Raw genomic sequence first — 16,430 nt, forward strand, 5'->3', positions numbered from 1 at the left:
TTGATACCATTTTGTATCTTTTGTGGACATTTTTGCCGATTTGATCCAGTGCTATTGTTGAAATTTGATTGTCTGAAGATGTTAAATTTCAAGGTTTCAGAATGCAAGGCCATTTCATAGAATCAGCAAATCCACAGGCAAGATACATATTTTTTTTTTTATGTTAAGTTTTATGGAAGAGGAAGTAATTTATCACTGGTAGGCTGGCTTACACATCAGCAAATTTGCTGGTTATTTTCCTCAAAATTTCAAAGTCTGTGAAAAGTAATTAAAGATCATTCTGCTTATAAAGCTGGGGGGGCGGGGGGGGGGGGGGTGTGGGGAGGTAGAAGGGGAGGGGAGGAATGTCCTATTCCCATCTGAAGCAAAAAGGACTCAGCAAATTGGATCAACATTTTCTATCCCTTTCTTGACTGGTGATGGCTACAATGTTCTTTAGGTTTGATTAGGTACTGATCTATTGGTTACTGACCTGTTCTGGACATTGGTTAGTGACTGATTTCTTTCTATATATTCTTTATCAGTACTTCTTCAATACATTTTATAACTTTACTAGTAGTTCACTTTGTCCTAAGTTCATACAAACTGGGACCTAAGCTCATAGAGACTGGGAGAAGTGGGCAGTGGGAAAAGAAATACACACAGGTGGAAATACTCTCTTGCTCTAGAATCAGGACCGACTGTCTCTTTTTGAGAGATACCAGAGGGAAAGAATACCAGAGATGCTGGGAACCTGGAAACTTGGTTCAAGAGTTGTCTAATATTGAAAAGAAGCATATGTTACTATTTTGAAAGTCTGTAGCTATTGTTTTGCTTTGAGATGGGTTAATTTCACGTCAACAGCATTTCTTAACTTGATCTGACAGTACATGATATAATTTTTTTTTTTTTCTGTGTGAAGGAAGCATGAATTGGAACTAGTCGTGTTAAAAACCATCAACTTAAAATGTATTAACTCATACATAGCCGAATCTTTTAATCAATATTCATTTTCACACTTTATTTTGGCCCATGCTAGATGCACAGAACAGGAAAATCCAAAGAAATCAATGCTGACATTAAAGGGCAGCACCTAAAGCCGCTCAAATAGTTAGAGAAACCCTTGTATAACACAGCTTCAATCCACCTTGCACAGACTATGCAGAAAAAGTTCAAGCTAAAGTCAGCCTGCAAAGCACTAATTGTAAAATCCACAGAAGTCAGTGGAAAAACATTAATAAGGCTCTTTAAGAATACCAAGGGTTCACATTTACACTATTATCACCATCTTAACGTGGAAAGTAAGCTAAGAACAATACAAGTTCTTAGAAATCAGTCTAATTGCACATCCTTCCAGCACAGAGAATTATTAACACATCCTTAATACTAATTGCTGATAGACTGTTCCCTTAGTAACAAAAATGATCTTGGGGGCAGAACCTGCCCTCTTTCAAAACAAACAGAGCAAGACTCTTGTATGTTTTCTCTGACTAGATTGCCATGCCATGACCCTTATATCTTCTGTCAATACGCTTGGCATGTTCATCTAAAACTCTTAAAAAGTGTTTGAAAAGACTTGCAGTTTGGATAGCAGCTTCACAGATACTTGTTTGCACTTGCTGCACATGCAGTGCATAGTAGAGTTAAAAATCTGTCATGGCTGCTCGACACAATTTCAGTAACTGAATTCCGACTAGTGACTTTGGATTTACTCCAGAACCTGCAAATCTGTAGGACTGAAAAATCCACAATTTGCTCCAGATATGTGAATGTCTTTGCCCTCTTTGAGTTGCACCTACAAATGGAAAAAAGGCTATTTTCTCAGTGTAAGGATACATTTCTAAAGCACAAAGGGGAACAACTGCAGCATGTACAGTGTGATAATTTCAATTACATTCATGAAGCTATGGAATTTATGCCAAAAGAGTTTGCCTATGCTAGCTTCAAAATTTGCTGCTGGAGATGATATGTATTTGCTAACCTAAGAATACATTTTCCACTGTCCAGCTGCTAGTTAAGAAGATTAATGACTGCTTTTTGGTTCCAATTAAACTCCTTTATCACCAAGAGGGACCAAACAAGTTTTGATTCAAAAGTACTGCTTGAAAAAGAAGACCAGGGCTGCATAACACTGACATTTTATTAGAATTCATTTGTAACAAATGGAACTTGTGTCAGCAAAGAACTGATTTTCATACAGACTTTCTTTCGCCACCAATGTAACGAAGTAAGAAAATAAAAAGCACGCCTTTCATTCTGTAAAACATTTACGCGTACTACTAATTAGAGGTAATTGTATCTTTTTTTAACAAGCCATTTTACAAGGTAATTTTTTAAATTCTTCAGTCTATGCATCCAAAACAAGAGCAAAGAACACAATTTTTTATTATCTTTGTAAAGACACTCCAAGCTTGAATGGCAAAGCCACATAACGGATGGTTACGATGAGACCTGCAGCCTTCTGATATCTGTGGAGTATCAGGGCACCAAGACAAAAAATAAATAAAAAAAATAATAAGACAGAAAATAAAAGAAATCAAAGGAAAAGAAGAAAAAAGAAAAATAAAGAAAAAATAGGAGAGAAAAAAAGGAAAAAAAGCAGTTGCTTTTTTTTAGTCATTGCAAACATTTTTTTTCCTTTTTACATGTTCTGTGTCATTTAAATACACACAAGTGGATTTTATAAGCAGTTTCTTACAGATGGGTTCAAGTTATAACATTATTGGGTGTAGAATCAATAGGGCAGTGCATAGTACAAAGGTATATATAGAAAGTGCAAATCTCCCTAGAGGGCCACTCCTTCCTCCAGCCATCCTCTCCACTATCTAACCACTCAAATAATTTTTTTAAAAAGAGCTAAATTAAACTTCTGTATAAATCACTTTTATATATTTTGTGGGGTTTCCCCCCTCGTTGCAACTGATTACTTAATTAGACACAACTACGCAGATAAACGTAAATAATAGCACCTTACTGGTTATGCTGACAAAACCAATTTTAAGCTTGGAAATGGATGACGTATGTAGACAAAGATGCTCACAATTTAAATTAACTTTAGGGTGACTGTATATAAGAACACAGAAAGTGGAATGCACATCAATGATGCTAACAGTTATTTAAGAAACATAAAAACCTAAACCAAATATTTAGTTGTACAATAGTTTTCCTCTCAAATTGGGTCTGTTTTTTAAAAAATTTATTTTTATTTTTTTAATTTTTATTTCCTCATTTTCTTTGGAGCTCTCAAGACAGTCTGCTAGGGACAATGTGCTGATCCTTTTAGAGATCCAGTGTGCAAGAATCTTCCCTAGTCTGTGTTTCCAAAATGATGCTCTTCTGATTATTGTTTTCCTGATCCCTTACATTTGAGTTGAAGAACATGACCACACCACATAGTCTCGTACATCTATAATTATTTTAAAATACAAATCAAGAAAGAAGAAAAAGAATCATAATGCACATTCTTCCCTGGTTCAGATGTAAGTCATAGAATCTCATTCTGAGGTAGCCTTCTACAATACTTCTGTTCCATATATATATATATATATATATATATATATGTATATATATATATTTGTTTTGATATTTTTGTGTGTGTGTGTGTGCCTTTTTTATGAAAGTGCTCAAATAAAATGCTTGCTAGCATTTGGTCTTTCATATTTTTCTTTCTGCCAGAAGTGGGAAAAGAGGAAGAAGGAGAAAAAATGGTTGAGGTCACATTGACAAGCCATACTAATGCTCCTATTTGAAACCCCAAAGAAAGAATTCCCTTAATATTCATGTACTGAAAATGGAGAAGGCATGATGGAAATGAGGGTCAATGTAAATGGCATCATATTAAGAATCTCAAAAAAGTACTTTGTGCTGTGTACAGAATTTTATTTGTTCCCTTGAAGAAAATCTAGTGTAATTCTGAAATATATCCTGTGGGCTCAGTCTTGCCAGCCTTACATAAACCCTCCCACTGAAAGCAATGGTTTGACTTTAGCAATCTGTTGACACAAACAAATTAGCAGGACTTGCCCCATAGTAACACTACTACTAATAATAAAAAAAAAGATGCGTGAACACTACTGATGTCAACCACTGTTACTGTACTGCTACATCTCTGCAATGATAACACTATAACCAGTGACACAGTGGCTTTGAAAAGCCAACGAGAAATAGATTTTTGATTTGCGGGCTGGTCTGTTATTGGACATATGGAAAGATAAAGGGCTTTGACTTCCTATGAGTTTTGGGTTATTATTTATTACCATCCATACTTGATTAGAAACTGGAAATGCATATTTTTCAAAATTGTCTGATACATGTATTAAAATGTTTGAAAAGAATAACAGAAATACAAACAAACTGAACTAAATACAAATGAAAGCTAACTTAAAGAAATGCTATTCAAAATAGGCATCAAATATAAGGCACTCTAAATGTAAAATTAAAATAAAACCCAGCATCCCCAAACAATGCTGTATGCCACAAAATGTTTGATTTCACAGAGCAATGTGTGTTTGGCTTTGCCCTGTTACACAGAATAAATGTAAATTATATAGCACACACTACAGACAGTATACTATTGAATACAATTTTAAAACATCTTAATACCTAGTATATTACAACATTCTCCCCTCCTAAAGGGATATGCACTGACCTTTCCCACATGCACACCTCCTACATTTAATAATATGATTTCTTATTGCACTATAGTGTTACAAATATTGAACTTCACTGGAAGCCTAAATCACGTACTCTGTGTGCATGTGTGCATGTGTGTGCATGGTGTGCATGTGTGTGTTCAAGTGGCAATGTGTATAGAAATATTACTTGGGATAGAGATGATGTTCAAATATCAATGATGTGCATTCCTCACTTCCCTTTGAAACAGGAGTTTATGGACCTTGGAAATGCAGAGATGATCAAATAGTAGTTTAATATAATTGCAGTATGCTGAAAAACTTTCCCAATACTTTGATAAATCCAGGTATGGAAGAACTGGTATGTTCATGTGTATGTGTGTGAATATCTACCTATCTGTATCTCTGTAACTATACAGAGAGTTAGACAAGGGTAGAGAGTAATACATACAAGTACTTATATATATATAGAAAGAGAGAGGGTGTGGGTGTGCATGTGCATAAGTGTGCATGTGTGTGTGTGTTAGCAGCATCTTTATACTTTGCGCCTCCCTGTTGATTCCAAAAGAAACAAAAAAGCCCCATTCTGATTTAACTGATTACAATGAATATTTTCTTAAAGAAAAGTAAAACAAACAAAACTGTAAAAGTAATATCTAACTAGACTGTGGTACTGTAGATAAATATAGGACTGCACAAAAATGTGCAAATTTTCAAATTATTTACCATTTCTACAGCACAATATTACAGATAACAGTTCTACAGCTTAAAAAAAAATCTGCAGTTTTTAAACAAAAAGATTAACAGTTATGCAACCTTTTGTTTAATTCACTTCATTGAATGATAAACTTTTGTTAAAAAAAGGAAAAAGTTTACACAGTTAAAAATGAAGCACAGGTCAGCAGTATCTTTACAATACTAAAAAACTAAATCAAGGACTTTCTCTTTAAACATTCCCACATTTTCCCTAAAGTGTTATGATGAGCAGTACGATGGGAAGGGGTGATGTTGAAGTAAAGAGTCTTTGTTTGAGAAGCCAGGACCCAACCTTTTAGCAAACACCTTGCACTGAACTGCAGTTCTCTCAAAATTCCTCTTTGCAAAAGCATGCAATCCTGAACAAGATGACCATCCTTTTGATTAATTTCCTCTTCCCTTTCACTTCAACCAATGTCGAATCCTTGAGGTATCTGTAAATGAGATCCTTCAGACGCCTCAGTGGTCAGGATTCTTTTATTATGGTTACGTTATTAAACTGTGAATTCTTGGTCCACATGGAATAGGGTTTTTTGTTGTTGTTGTTTCTGTTTTAAATATCCCCATTATGTTTGTTTGTTTGTTTTATTTTATATATCCCCAATAATCGCTCCGTAGCTAAGAGTTAAGAAGTACTTCTAAAGCACATCGTATGGCTCAGAAGCGGCTCTCTGGATCTTAAAGGGCCTGCAATAAAAATCCGCGATGGGTTTTTATGTTGCATAGTGATCAAAGCTGCCCAGATATTCCAGTGCGGCTCGATAGCAGAACTGGTATTGATCCTGGAGAAAGACAGATAGAAAACAAAAGCATTTAAAAAGCCAGCTTGTTGCTTGGTTTCTATTTTCTTTCAACTAAGAGCTTCTATGTGGCTAGAGACAAATATCACTGAGGCATCTGCAGCTCAGTAATATTCTCATGCTTACATCAACAGAAAACCAGTCTGAGTTACAACAGATTAACTTAGACATTTATTTAATGCAGTATTATTTTCCACATAATGCAGCTTCTTTTTGTGCAGAGGCTATATATCCAGGCACTGACCATTTGTTATTCTGTATCAATTTAATATCAATACAAAGCTTTCCTCTTGTGGGAGCATACTAAGATGCTTTTCCTCCATGTACTTGAAAATAAGTAGCAAAATATCCAAATAACTTTGTAGTAAATCCAACATACTAAGTGACAAGATTCATCACAGCCTTGATAGGGAATACTGTATGGAAAACCACCAGGTTAAAAATCATGTTCAGGAAACAAAGGCAATCCCAACCTTTCAATAATACAGCCTGTAGCAAGAAAAGGGCCTGAAGAGATAAATACGCAGTTAAAGCACCTTACTAACATGAAAACAGATGGTGTTTCAACCTATACCCAGAAGAACAGAAAAGTTTCAGTGTGGTGAGAGATTTGCTTATACCTCTGGTGAATCCAACATTTGGTATTTCGTGTTATTCTAACCCATGCACAACAGTCCTTTTGCACATATATGTGATATTGCACACATATTACAATGGCACATCTGTGCACTCATTTGCAACTGCCACTCAGGGTTTAAATGTTAAAAAAGAAAAAAAAAAGTTATTTCTGAAATCCACCCAAAATATCAAGAAGGTCTGCTTATTTATCTGATAGTGCTATGTGGTAACCCCACATGCTTTATACTTGTTAAGATAACAATTAAAATTATTTTGGAGACCAGGAAACTCATCAGATATCTGCTTCAAGGTAGTGTTGTGATCACTAATATTTCTTTCCTGCTTCCTGTTGGAACAGTGGGAGAATGCATTAGACATATGCATAAATTTTAAGTATATGGGAGGTCCACATGGAGTTCAAGTGCTGTGTTGAATAAGAATTAGATTTCCTGGCATACTACTGAAGGAGAGATCTGTTTTCCACAGAATCCTGAAAAAAATGAGTACACAACACTTGTACTTTCAGCAGTGGGGATGAAGGGTAGCATACAGAAATAAGTCAAAGTAGTACTAGGGAGAATACGTTGCATATCTGAACTCCATAGTTGTCAGGTAGGCCCCAAGAAGCACAGTTTTTATGTATACTGGAATTATTTCTTGGAACCAAAATGACAGAAAGTAGTAATTTTTCATTTTGCTTATTCAGAAGAATGATGGTAATGGAAAAGAAATGGATTTACTTGGCTAACTGAAAAGATTAAAAATAAGTCTCTCTTTATTTTTCATATAAGCTTTTATGAAGTTGTCTTCTTAAAAATGACTACCTAGCTTTTATTGGAAAATTTTAATTTTCTTGTGGAAAATGGCAAACTCTAGGGAACCATTTTAAATTTCACGAACTGTAATTTAAAGGCCAGAATCAATCAAATTATAGTAAATAGATGTATGACCTAAAGTGTTTCCCTTCCCTTGCTCTTTTGCTTGGTTCTCCTAACCTATTGGCTCTGGCTTGGTTCAAGCCTCCTGTTCAGAAATTTAAGTAGAAATTAAGCACATCTGAAAAAGTTTAAGTATTCTTTATGACATGACACAGTCCCAAGCACAGGACATCGGTTGATACTGCTTATCCTTTCCTTATTTCTATGGCATTCTTGCACATAGAAATTATTTACACTGCAGTTTTCCTGAATGCTGAATTTACCATTACGATTTTCAGGCCAAACAGCCACTTGCTTGGTGATGTAAAGTGTAGAAAACCATGAAAATAATACAGTTTCAATCGGAAGCCATGAACAATACTTTGCTCCAGGAACAAAAAAAAATCAGTGGATCCACCTGCAGAAACAATTTGCCTCCTTCTTTATTACCACACATTTCTGCCAGGAAACAAAGTTTCAAAGAAAAAGTGGGTAATGTTTCTTGGAAAATGGTTTTCCTCAACTACTATAATTTAGGATCCACTACTGAAATGATGTTTTTCCTCCCCAGCCTGCAGTATATACTGCTGTAACAGGAAATAGTCCTTGCAGTATCTTTGTGGCAGATTTCACACCGTGGTCATACAGTTACTATATGACTTAAGATACAAATGTAAGCACATTTTATACAGTCTTTATCTGTGCACATTTCACCTTAAAAATACCTCTTCTTTTCTATCACCATTGTATATAGATACTATTTTGCTCACCTCTGTCTGTACCATGGCTGGCCGCTGCGTCCTTAACATTTTGACAGTCTGGAAAATATCTACAACACCTTCATATCTCATTCTTTCTAAGACAATGCTTAGGGTTATGAATACTCCAGTCCTTCCAACACCTGCACTGTTGCATAAAAAAAAAAAAAAAAAAAAAAGGGAAAAAAGGAATGTTAATTGACAGTTAATGCTGCAGGAATTGGCTGACAAATATCTCTGATTTCAACTCACTGTATATGTACAGATTTCTATATGGGTAAAGGCCCATTAAACAAAACTACCACATTGCATTCAGAAGAATAATTGCACTTAAGCAAATGTCACATGCTACTAAGGACTTCCTGACTCTCCAGTCTTCTTTGCCAGCTGAACATGAGTCATCTGTGTGCCCAGGTGGCCACAAAGGCCAACAGCATCCTGGCTTATACCAGAAACAGTGTGGCCAGCAGGACAAGGGAAGGGAACATCCCCCTGTACTTGGCACTGGTGAGGCTGCATCTCAAATATGGTGTTCAGTTTTAGACTCCTCACTTGTTGAGGTGCTGCAGCATGTCCAGAGAAGGTCAATAAATCTGGTGAAGGGTCTGGAGCATAAGGCTTCTGAAGAGCATCTGAGGGAACTGGGGCTGTTTAGCCTGGAGAGGCAGAGACTCAGGGGGAACCTTATTGCTCTCTACAACTACCTGAAATGAGATTGTGGTCAGGTGGGGGTTGGTTTTGGCTCCCAAAGAACTTGTCACAAAACAAGAGGAAACGACCTCAAGTGAAGGCAGAGGAGGTTTGGACATTAGGAAAAATTTCTTCACTGAAAGCGTGGTTAAGCATTGCAACTGGCTGCCCAGTGAGGTGGTGTCATTACCATGCCTGGAGGTGTCTAAATGTATGTGTAGATGCGGTGCTTAGAGACTTGGTTTAGTGTTGGACTTGGCAGTCCCGGGTTAACGGTTAGACTTGATGATCTCAAAGACCTTTTCCAACCCAAATGATTCTATGATTCATTGCAAAATGACTTCATTTGTTCATCCAGATATGCAGTAATCAGTGCATGTTAATGGAAAATGAGAATGTTCACTGCCAATGACCTACGCTGAAACAGACAGGAGAAAAAGATGCTAGAATGTATACTACTGCTTGCTTCACTTTAGCTTGTTCACTTCAATGCCCTGTTTTGCACATCTTCAGTGTGTTAGTTTATTTTCTACTTTTAGTTAAAGATAGTTGGGTGGATTTCCAATTAATATTGAAAATGTTCATTCACACTACAATTTCATTAATGGATTAAAAAAACCCCAGCCCTTAAGACAGAGCTTTCATTAAAGTCTGGATCTTTAGCTTTCCAATATTGACATATGTACACTATGTCTGTCTACATTAGTCTGAAATACCTTCTTTGAATGTATGGTTTGTTTGCTCTCTTTTCTGTCTTGGGTTTCTGCTATTGGCTAAAACAACGAAGAAGTCACAATACACAATTACACCTGTAATCAATAGAGCCAATATATGTCAGTTATTAAAATCAAACAATCATTTATTCATGAGGATGTCTCTTGGACAAAGAGACTGTTAACTACACAGGAAAAAAGACTTTTCAAGTCTGAACTTGTGTGGGTGGAAATTAAGCACCCCATCATCTCACTGTAAATGCTAAAAATTTCACAAGGTTTTGTCCACTCAGATAGACTTGGGAAGCTGGACATTGGTAAGAACTATTCACCAGACAGCAGTGTGGAAGAACATCAACAGCAGGGACAGACTGAAGATCTCTGAACATTGATATAGACTATGGCAGAGACCCAGTGAATTCATGAGACTTGTTTGGAAATCGGATGTTTGGAAATTGTACGATGGTATGTTAGTGTTTGACCTAGATCAGTGCACTTCTAAGGCTATGAAATATGTGTGACTTGATTCAACAATTTTGCATATCCTGTGTGCCTTCGGAGAGCTGAAGTCAAAGGAGACGTGAGGCACAATCTGACAAAATAACATACTGACAAAATAACCAGACATTACTGGTTTACCTATATGTGATGACAATCATCCTAGAGAAACTGAAGTGTAAGGTCTCCTTTCCCTGATGAGGTAAATTAGAAAGGTAATGGTTAAGAAACATGCTGAAAAAATCCTGGTAAAATAGCGTTGGAACCTGCCTGGACTTTACAGTGCTGATGACATTGGGATCTAAACCAAGTAGTACGGAAAGCGACTAGTAGAGTGAAGACAGATTCACATTTTCTGTTCTCCTTGCTATTGCTCTTACTCAACCATTTAAAGATATCCAACAACAAATGGTACAATTTTCTAAATACATATGGAAAGTTCTAGTCTTACATATTAGTCAAAACTTAAAAAAACCCAACTCCTCGAATTCTTTAATTCAGCAAAAGGAGGGAATTCATTTGTTGTCTTGTGCTGGAAAAGCTACACAGTGAACAAAGAAATACTAATATGGAAAGATCTTAATGCTTACAATTCCTAGCAAGCCATCAAATGTAATATTTTGGTAAAATCTATGGGAAACTGCCACTGCTCCCCTGAAAGTGGCAAGCATATTTTAACATTGTACCAATTCCTATCAGACGATGCTTAGGATTTCTAAAGAGGAAGTCCACATCAGTACTAGTAGCATTTTAATGATCAGTGAACTTTCAGAGCAAGTCAAAGAGCAAAGTGAATTCTACCATGACATTTAATGAAGCAATGTGACAGGTTTTAAAGAATCCTGAATTTAGTAAATGGTGAAGTCACTACTTCACGATGTAGTATGATTCAACAAAGTTTAAACAGTTAGAAACCAAAGTTAGGACGCTTTAATGAGCCATGAGGAAGTATCGATGTTTTTGTAAGCATGAAGAGTTTGTTGTTAAAAACAAAACTTGAATGCATGCTAGGAAAGTGTGGTCTTCCTTACTCTACAGCTAAAAGCTGGGATAACAAGACTATAAATACCAAAAATTGGTTGAAGTGGAAATTTTGCTTCAAGGTCAACAGTCCTTTGCTCTTTCAACTTTTTTTTTTTTTTTTAATTAACTGCCTGATCAAGTTAAAAAATTGTAAATTGTAAAACACCAATCTATTTGTAAAAATGCCACAGAAGAAGAACATTTTAAAATTGAGGGTGGTAGGTGTTTACTATGCAACAGAGAAAGCAAACGTGAAAAGTGTGTAGAGTGGCAAGGAAACCACAGGGAAGGGGCACCAGGGGAGTCTGCCATTTCTAGAATTCCTCTGTAAAAGAGAAATCCTTAAAACCACATCATGGTACAAAGTGGATGCATTATTACAATAATTCTACAAAGACTAGGAAAGTGCAGGTACCCAGGAACTTGTGCTTCCTGAAAGAAGCAACTAAACTCACCAATTTGCTAGGGACATTTCCTATTCATGTAAGTTGACTTACGCTGATCATGACGATTAGCAGTAACAATTGTTAAATTGTTGTTACAATGATGATAAGACAATTAAAGACCAAACCATGAGGAATCATACTGGACTTGATTTCGTTTCTACCAAAGTCAATGGCAGAAATCTCCATCATTTCAGCATGAAAGATCACACCCATTTGGAAGGGATGCATAACCTACTGCAAGCAGTATTTCATTGCAGTCACAAGTGGACATGTCTTTCCCTTGTCAAATGAATCCCAAACACTGCTCTGCTCTGCTGTTCTCCTTAGCAGGCCATAAACACTTCTAGCCCCACACAAAATAATAGGATTCAAGTAGTCCGATACACTTATTTTGTCAGTCTTTCAGATCAGGGGAGCATAAGGATCTCTGTTAAAACACACTGGTGTTTTAACAACTTCTGGTTGCTCCTGGCTCTGGAAGCCAAAAATCTCTCTCCCTCCATACACTCATATGCTCTGGTGACCAAACTTGTTCATTTTGTCTTCATGATAGTATTGGCTCATTACTTGTCTTGCAAGAAGGACTTGGAACCTGTATCACTATTTTGCATCTCTGTTACACAAATAATAACACTTCATCTACCAAAAGATAATGTTATAAAAATGAGTATCTAAAATCCTAATGGAATTTATAGAAAGCAATTTATTAAATGAGAGATAAGAGATAAAGGCACTATTTTTGGCCATCTGCTATAGACTCTGGAATACTGTAGAGAAAACAAAAAATAGAAGAATATTAAAAAAGGCCACCCTAGATTATTCCTACACACCCTGCTAGCTGTTTTCATCTGCATACCAACTGTAAAGGAATTGAGGGAAGTCATCACATCAAAAAATGGGAATTACATTCTGAAGTTAGAACTCACCAATCCAAACCTCAGTGATATTTTGACAGGCAAAGTTCTGAATCAGCACTTTCTAATCCATTCCCTTTCTTGAGGTAGCTACCATTTTTATTTGTCTCATCTTGATTGTTATAGTGAACTACTGAGGTGTAACTAGCTTGTTTACAGCTAGCAATTCCCACCAATGTAACAGTCTCACTTTTAATTACCAGTGAAAAAAAAAGAAAACCAGATATATCAGCCTGTGATAAGGCTCTTCCTACTCTTTTCTGTATTGACCAGATTGTTTTTACCTTGCATTAAGAGACATTTTAAAATGAAAAAATCACGTGCTTCCACATATTTCAGAAGAACCTTTTCCCTGTAAATGGGATATCACAGAACAAATCCTGCTTCATCTAAAGAAGTCCTATGCGTTCCTTTTTAGATCTTTGATTTCATTACATTTTCTGATAGTTCACCTGTGAAATACATTTACATACACACCTTCACTGCAATCAGCAATCAACTGTAGAAAAAAAACTTATCTACATATGAGTTTCTTTGAGGCTTTGTTTACTTACCTGCAATGAACAGAAATCGGTCCATCCTGACCAAATTGCTCTTTTGTTTTATGCACTTGGCCTATGAAGTCAATAAATCCTTCTCCAGACTTTGGCACTCCTTGTTCTGGCCAGTCAGTGAACTGGAACTGCCTCACTGTTCGGGACTGGCCATCCTTTAACAAAAGACACAAATAATGTATCCCAAATGCATGTTCCAGTGGCTGGAAGTCAGTCAGGCAACAACCAGAAAGACAATCACAAAACAAAGACGTTGAAAGGACGTGGGGAACAGCTGAGATCACGTTTAGGAAGACTCCTTCAGTTGCGGTACTGGCTGGTGCTTTTGGACACGCTGGCCCAGAAACGCAGTTCCATTAACAACATTGCACAGATTGCTTTCTGCACTGGATAGGAGAGTCGTCTGACATTCTGCCTGTGTAAAATGTGTCTGGGGCTAAAGACATAACAATCTGACAAGGTTATATGACATTTTGGTAAATTATGTTTTGAATCCTGTGGAATGCAAATTCCTTTAAATACTGGGTAGAATAAGGTCTCTCCATTTCCTAGATATGCTCATCTACTGCATGGCAGAAATATCTTCACTGGTAAGACTTGTTTAGTCATTGCCCTCTTGCAGATGATATCTTTAATAGTATGGTGCTTTTTAGGAGGTGGACATTTGCCTGGAAGTAGATGGGTCAAGACAAGGCAGTTGTTTAACAAACCATAAACTTCCCCTTCGATCATCATAAGTTCATTCACTAACAACTTGGACTCAGTCAAAAATCGAGAAGGTCTTTCTCTCACAAAACAAGTTGGCCGTTCATTCCCTTTGGTTAGGAATACAACCAGGATTGTTTAAACTGCAGAATACTGCAGCATGGTTATTTTTATAATGAAGCCACTGAAAGTATTAAGTGCCAACTTCTGCCTTATGCCTATTTAATGTGTAAATGGTCAGGACACATAAACAGAAAAAAACCCAATACAAATAGATGAAGTCAATTTGTTCTGAATCTTCAAACATTGTTCTTGATTTTGACACTGTCAAGCTGCACAGCTGAAGTGTTTAAAAACATTGGCATAAAAGCATAGGCACATGAGCTACTGATGTGAACTAGTGCCTCTGGACATGTTGTTTCCTAAGCACCCACTCTGCCATGTCTTCAAAATGGCCTTCTACTAAATGAAACCCGTAAAGAATTGAAATGATTACAGAAGGCCCTCCAAAAAAGAAAGAAGTTATGCTGGAGGCAAGAATTCCTTCCCCTCCCCCCTTCCCCCCACCCCCTCCTCCCGGCCCCTTACCACAAGCACTCAGATATTACAGACCTTTGCAATGAAATAGAAGGGAAGGCCAATGCTTTGCTTTGCTTTTATGTTCCTCCAGTATTACGGATTTTTGTCTACCATGTCTCAGATGAATAAGGAAAACAGAAAATGGGTGTGTTTTCTAGCCACTGCTCCTTGAGAGGACACACACACACTTCTTTGACTTACTATCAATTATATTCCCACTAGACCACTGTGACAATTTAGTAGTCTATTTCTATGGAATGTTTTTGCCCACTTAAAGAAAAAGAAATTCTGTTCAAGAGCATTTACCCAATTTTATTTCTTGTGGGCACCAACACAAAGAATTAAGTATTTTCTAACATAATGGCATTTTGTTAATGCAGACTTCTCTCATAATGGCCTCTGTGATCCCATTTTCCCCTAAGAAGACATAATGAAAATTCATCCTTCAGATAGCCTGAGGCACATGACATTAATTAATCAAGAAGACAAAATAGGTTGATTGCCTTCAAAATAACCTCCCACTTTTCTAAAGTAAAGAAAAAAAACCCTGAAGTCTGACTCACTTGCAGCATGTTGGTTAAGGAAGGAGATAGAAAATCTTCAGCAATTTCTGACCCTGATAAGAATTACACTAGAATAACAGTAACTTTTTAGGGGTAGAAAGGATAAAAAAAGATGCTTCTTTACTTAAGCCTAGGCTGTCATTTGAAAGATCACAAATTTCCATGTGCAAAGTAGATTTGAAGATAAATATGTGTTTTTCAGGTGTGTCTAAATCATCTGTGTTGGTATATTTCATGATCGTTACAGCTCAATAGTTCAATGCAAGTCTGTGAAAGCTGCTCTGATTTAGTTTTCATGGCAATAACTTCTGTTACTTAATGCTATTTAATGAACACATGACTAAAGTTAGTCAGTCTGATGCTAGACTAGCTTTAGACCATATTGGGAACTGACCGGCAATTCCGTAGAAAACAGTGCTGCTTTCTTTTAATGAGATGCTTGCCCACTGCAGTCCAAATACAAATGCCAAATTTCATTATAATTTTTACTTTCAAATATTGTCAAGTTTGCACAGTTAGTTGTCAAAGTACAAACTTTTGGATCCCTACGTGGAGCAGAGATCTTTCAACATGATCTTTCATCATACAGACTGGCTGACCGTTTGGATTTCTTCTTGCTCCTTGCAGGATAGATTCACTTGTCTTTTGATGAGGCTGTATAATTTATAATACTCTTTTACAGCCATCACTAATAGTTTAGCCTTAAACGAGATTGCTGCAACATACTGATCTCTGGAGTTTACAGAGAAAGTGAGTATAAACCAGTCAGAAGCAGTAGACTGAAACAGTTACAGAGGCAATTTCACCTTACAGCAATTCACAGCTCACTTTCAGAAGTAACAGGGCATTCCACAGCAGACACTTGCTGCTGACACCTACAAAGGGAAGTGGGCTTCTTTTCTTGTCCCTGGGAATAGTTTACTAGCTTGGCTCTGCTAGAGCCCGGGTGGTGCTCTAACATTATGGATGGGTTTAGAGGTAAGAGGGAGAGAGGCTGAGAGAGGCTGGTTACAACCACTGCACTGTTTACTTTTCTTTGAATACAATTCAGTTAGATGGCCTCAATTACTGGGTGTGACAGCCATAAAAGCCTAAGTACAGAAAACACACAGTGTGCATTTTGGTAAGTAGTCACCATTGCTTCCAGTAAATTTGCAAGGAGCTAAAGTTTCCTAACACATTTAGAAAATTTTTGGGTGCCCCTGCCAGCTTGCCAGTGCAGTGTTTGACAAAATTTGGACCATCAAAATAAAGAGATTTTTTAAATTTGAGAAGCATTTATATGT

At 36.8% G+C, this 16,430-nt stretch overlaps 1 protein-coding gene across 20 annotated transcripts in view; it reads right to left on the reverse strand.

Annotated features, from left to right (window-relative positions):
• Positions 1–2,101: 2,101 nt before the first annotated feature.
• Positions 2,102–16,430, reverse strand: part of PTPRD (protein tyrosine phosphatase receptor type D) — a 467,311-nt gene continuing 452,982 nt past the window's right edge. For all 20 annotated transcript variants that reach the window (XM_080372008.1, XM_080372009.1, XM_080372005.1 and 17 more), the window contains 3 exons: positions 13,298–13,452; positions 8,472–8,607; positions 2,102–6,148 (listed from right to left, as the gene is read on the reverse strand). In XM_080372008.1, the coding sequence (XP_080228134.1) occupies positions 6,080–6,148; positions 8,472–8,607; positions 13,298–13,452 (360 nt within the window). In that variant the 3' untranslated portion in view covers positions 2,102–6,079. The remainder of the gene's footprint in view (positions 6,149–8,471; positions 8,608–13,297; positions 13,453–16,430) is intronic.

The sequence above is a fragment of the Falco punctatus genome (genome assembly GCF_963210335.1).
Source record: "Falco punctatus genome assembly, chromosome: Z".
Taxonomy (NCBI): Eukaryota; Metazoa; Chordata; class Aves; order Falconiformes; family Falconidae; genus Falco; species Falco punctatus.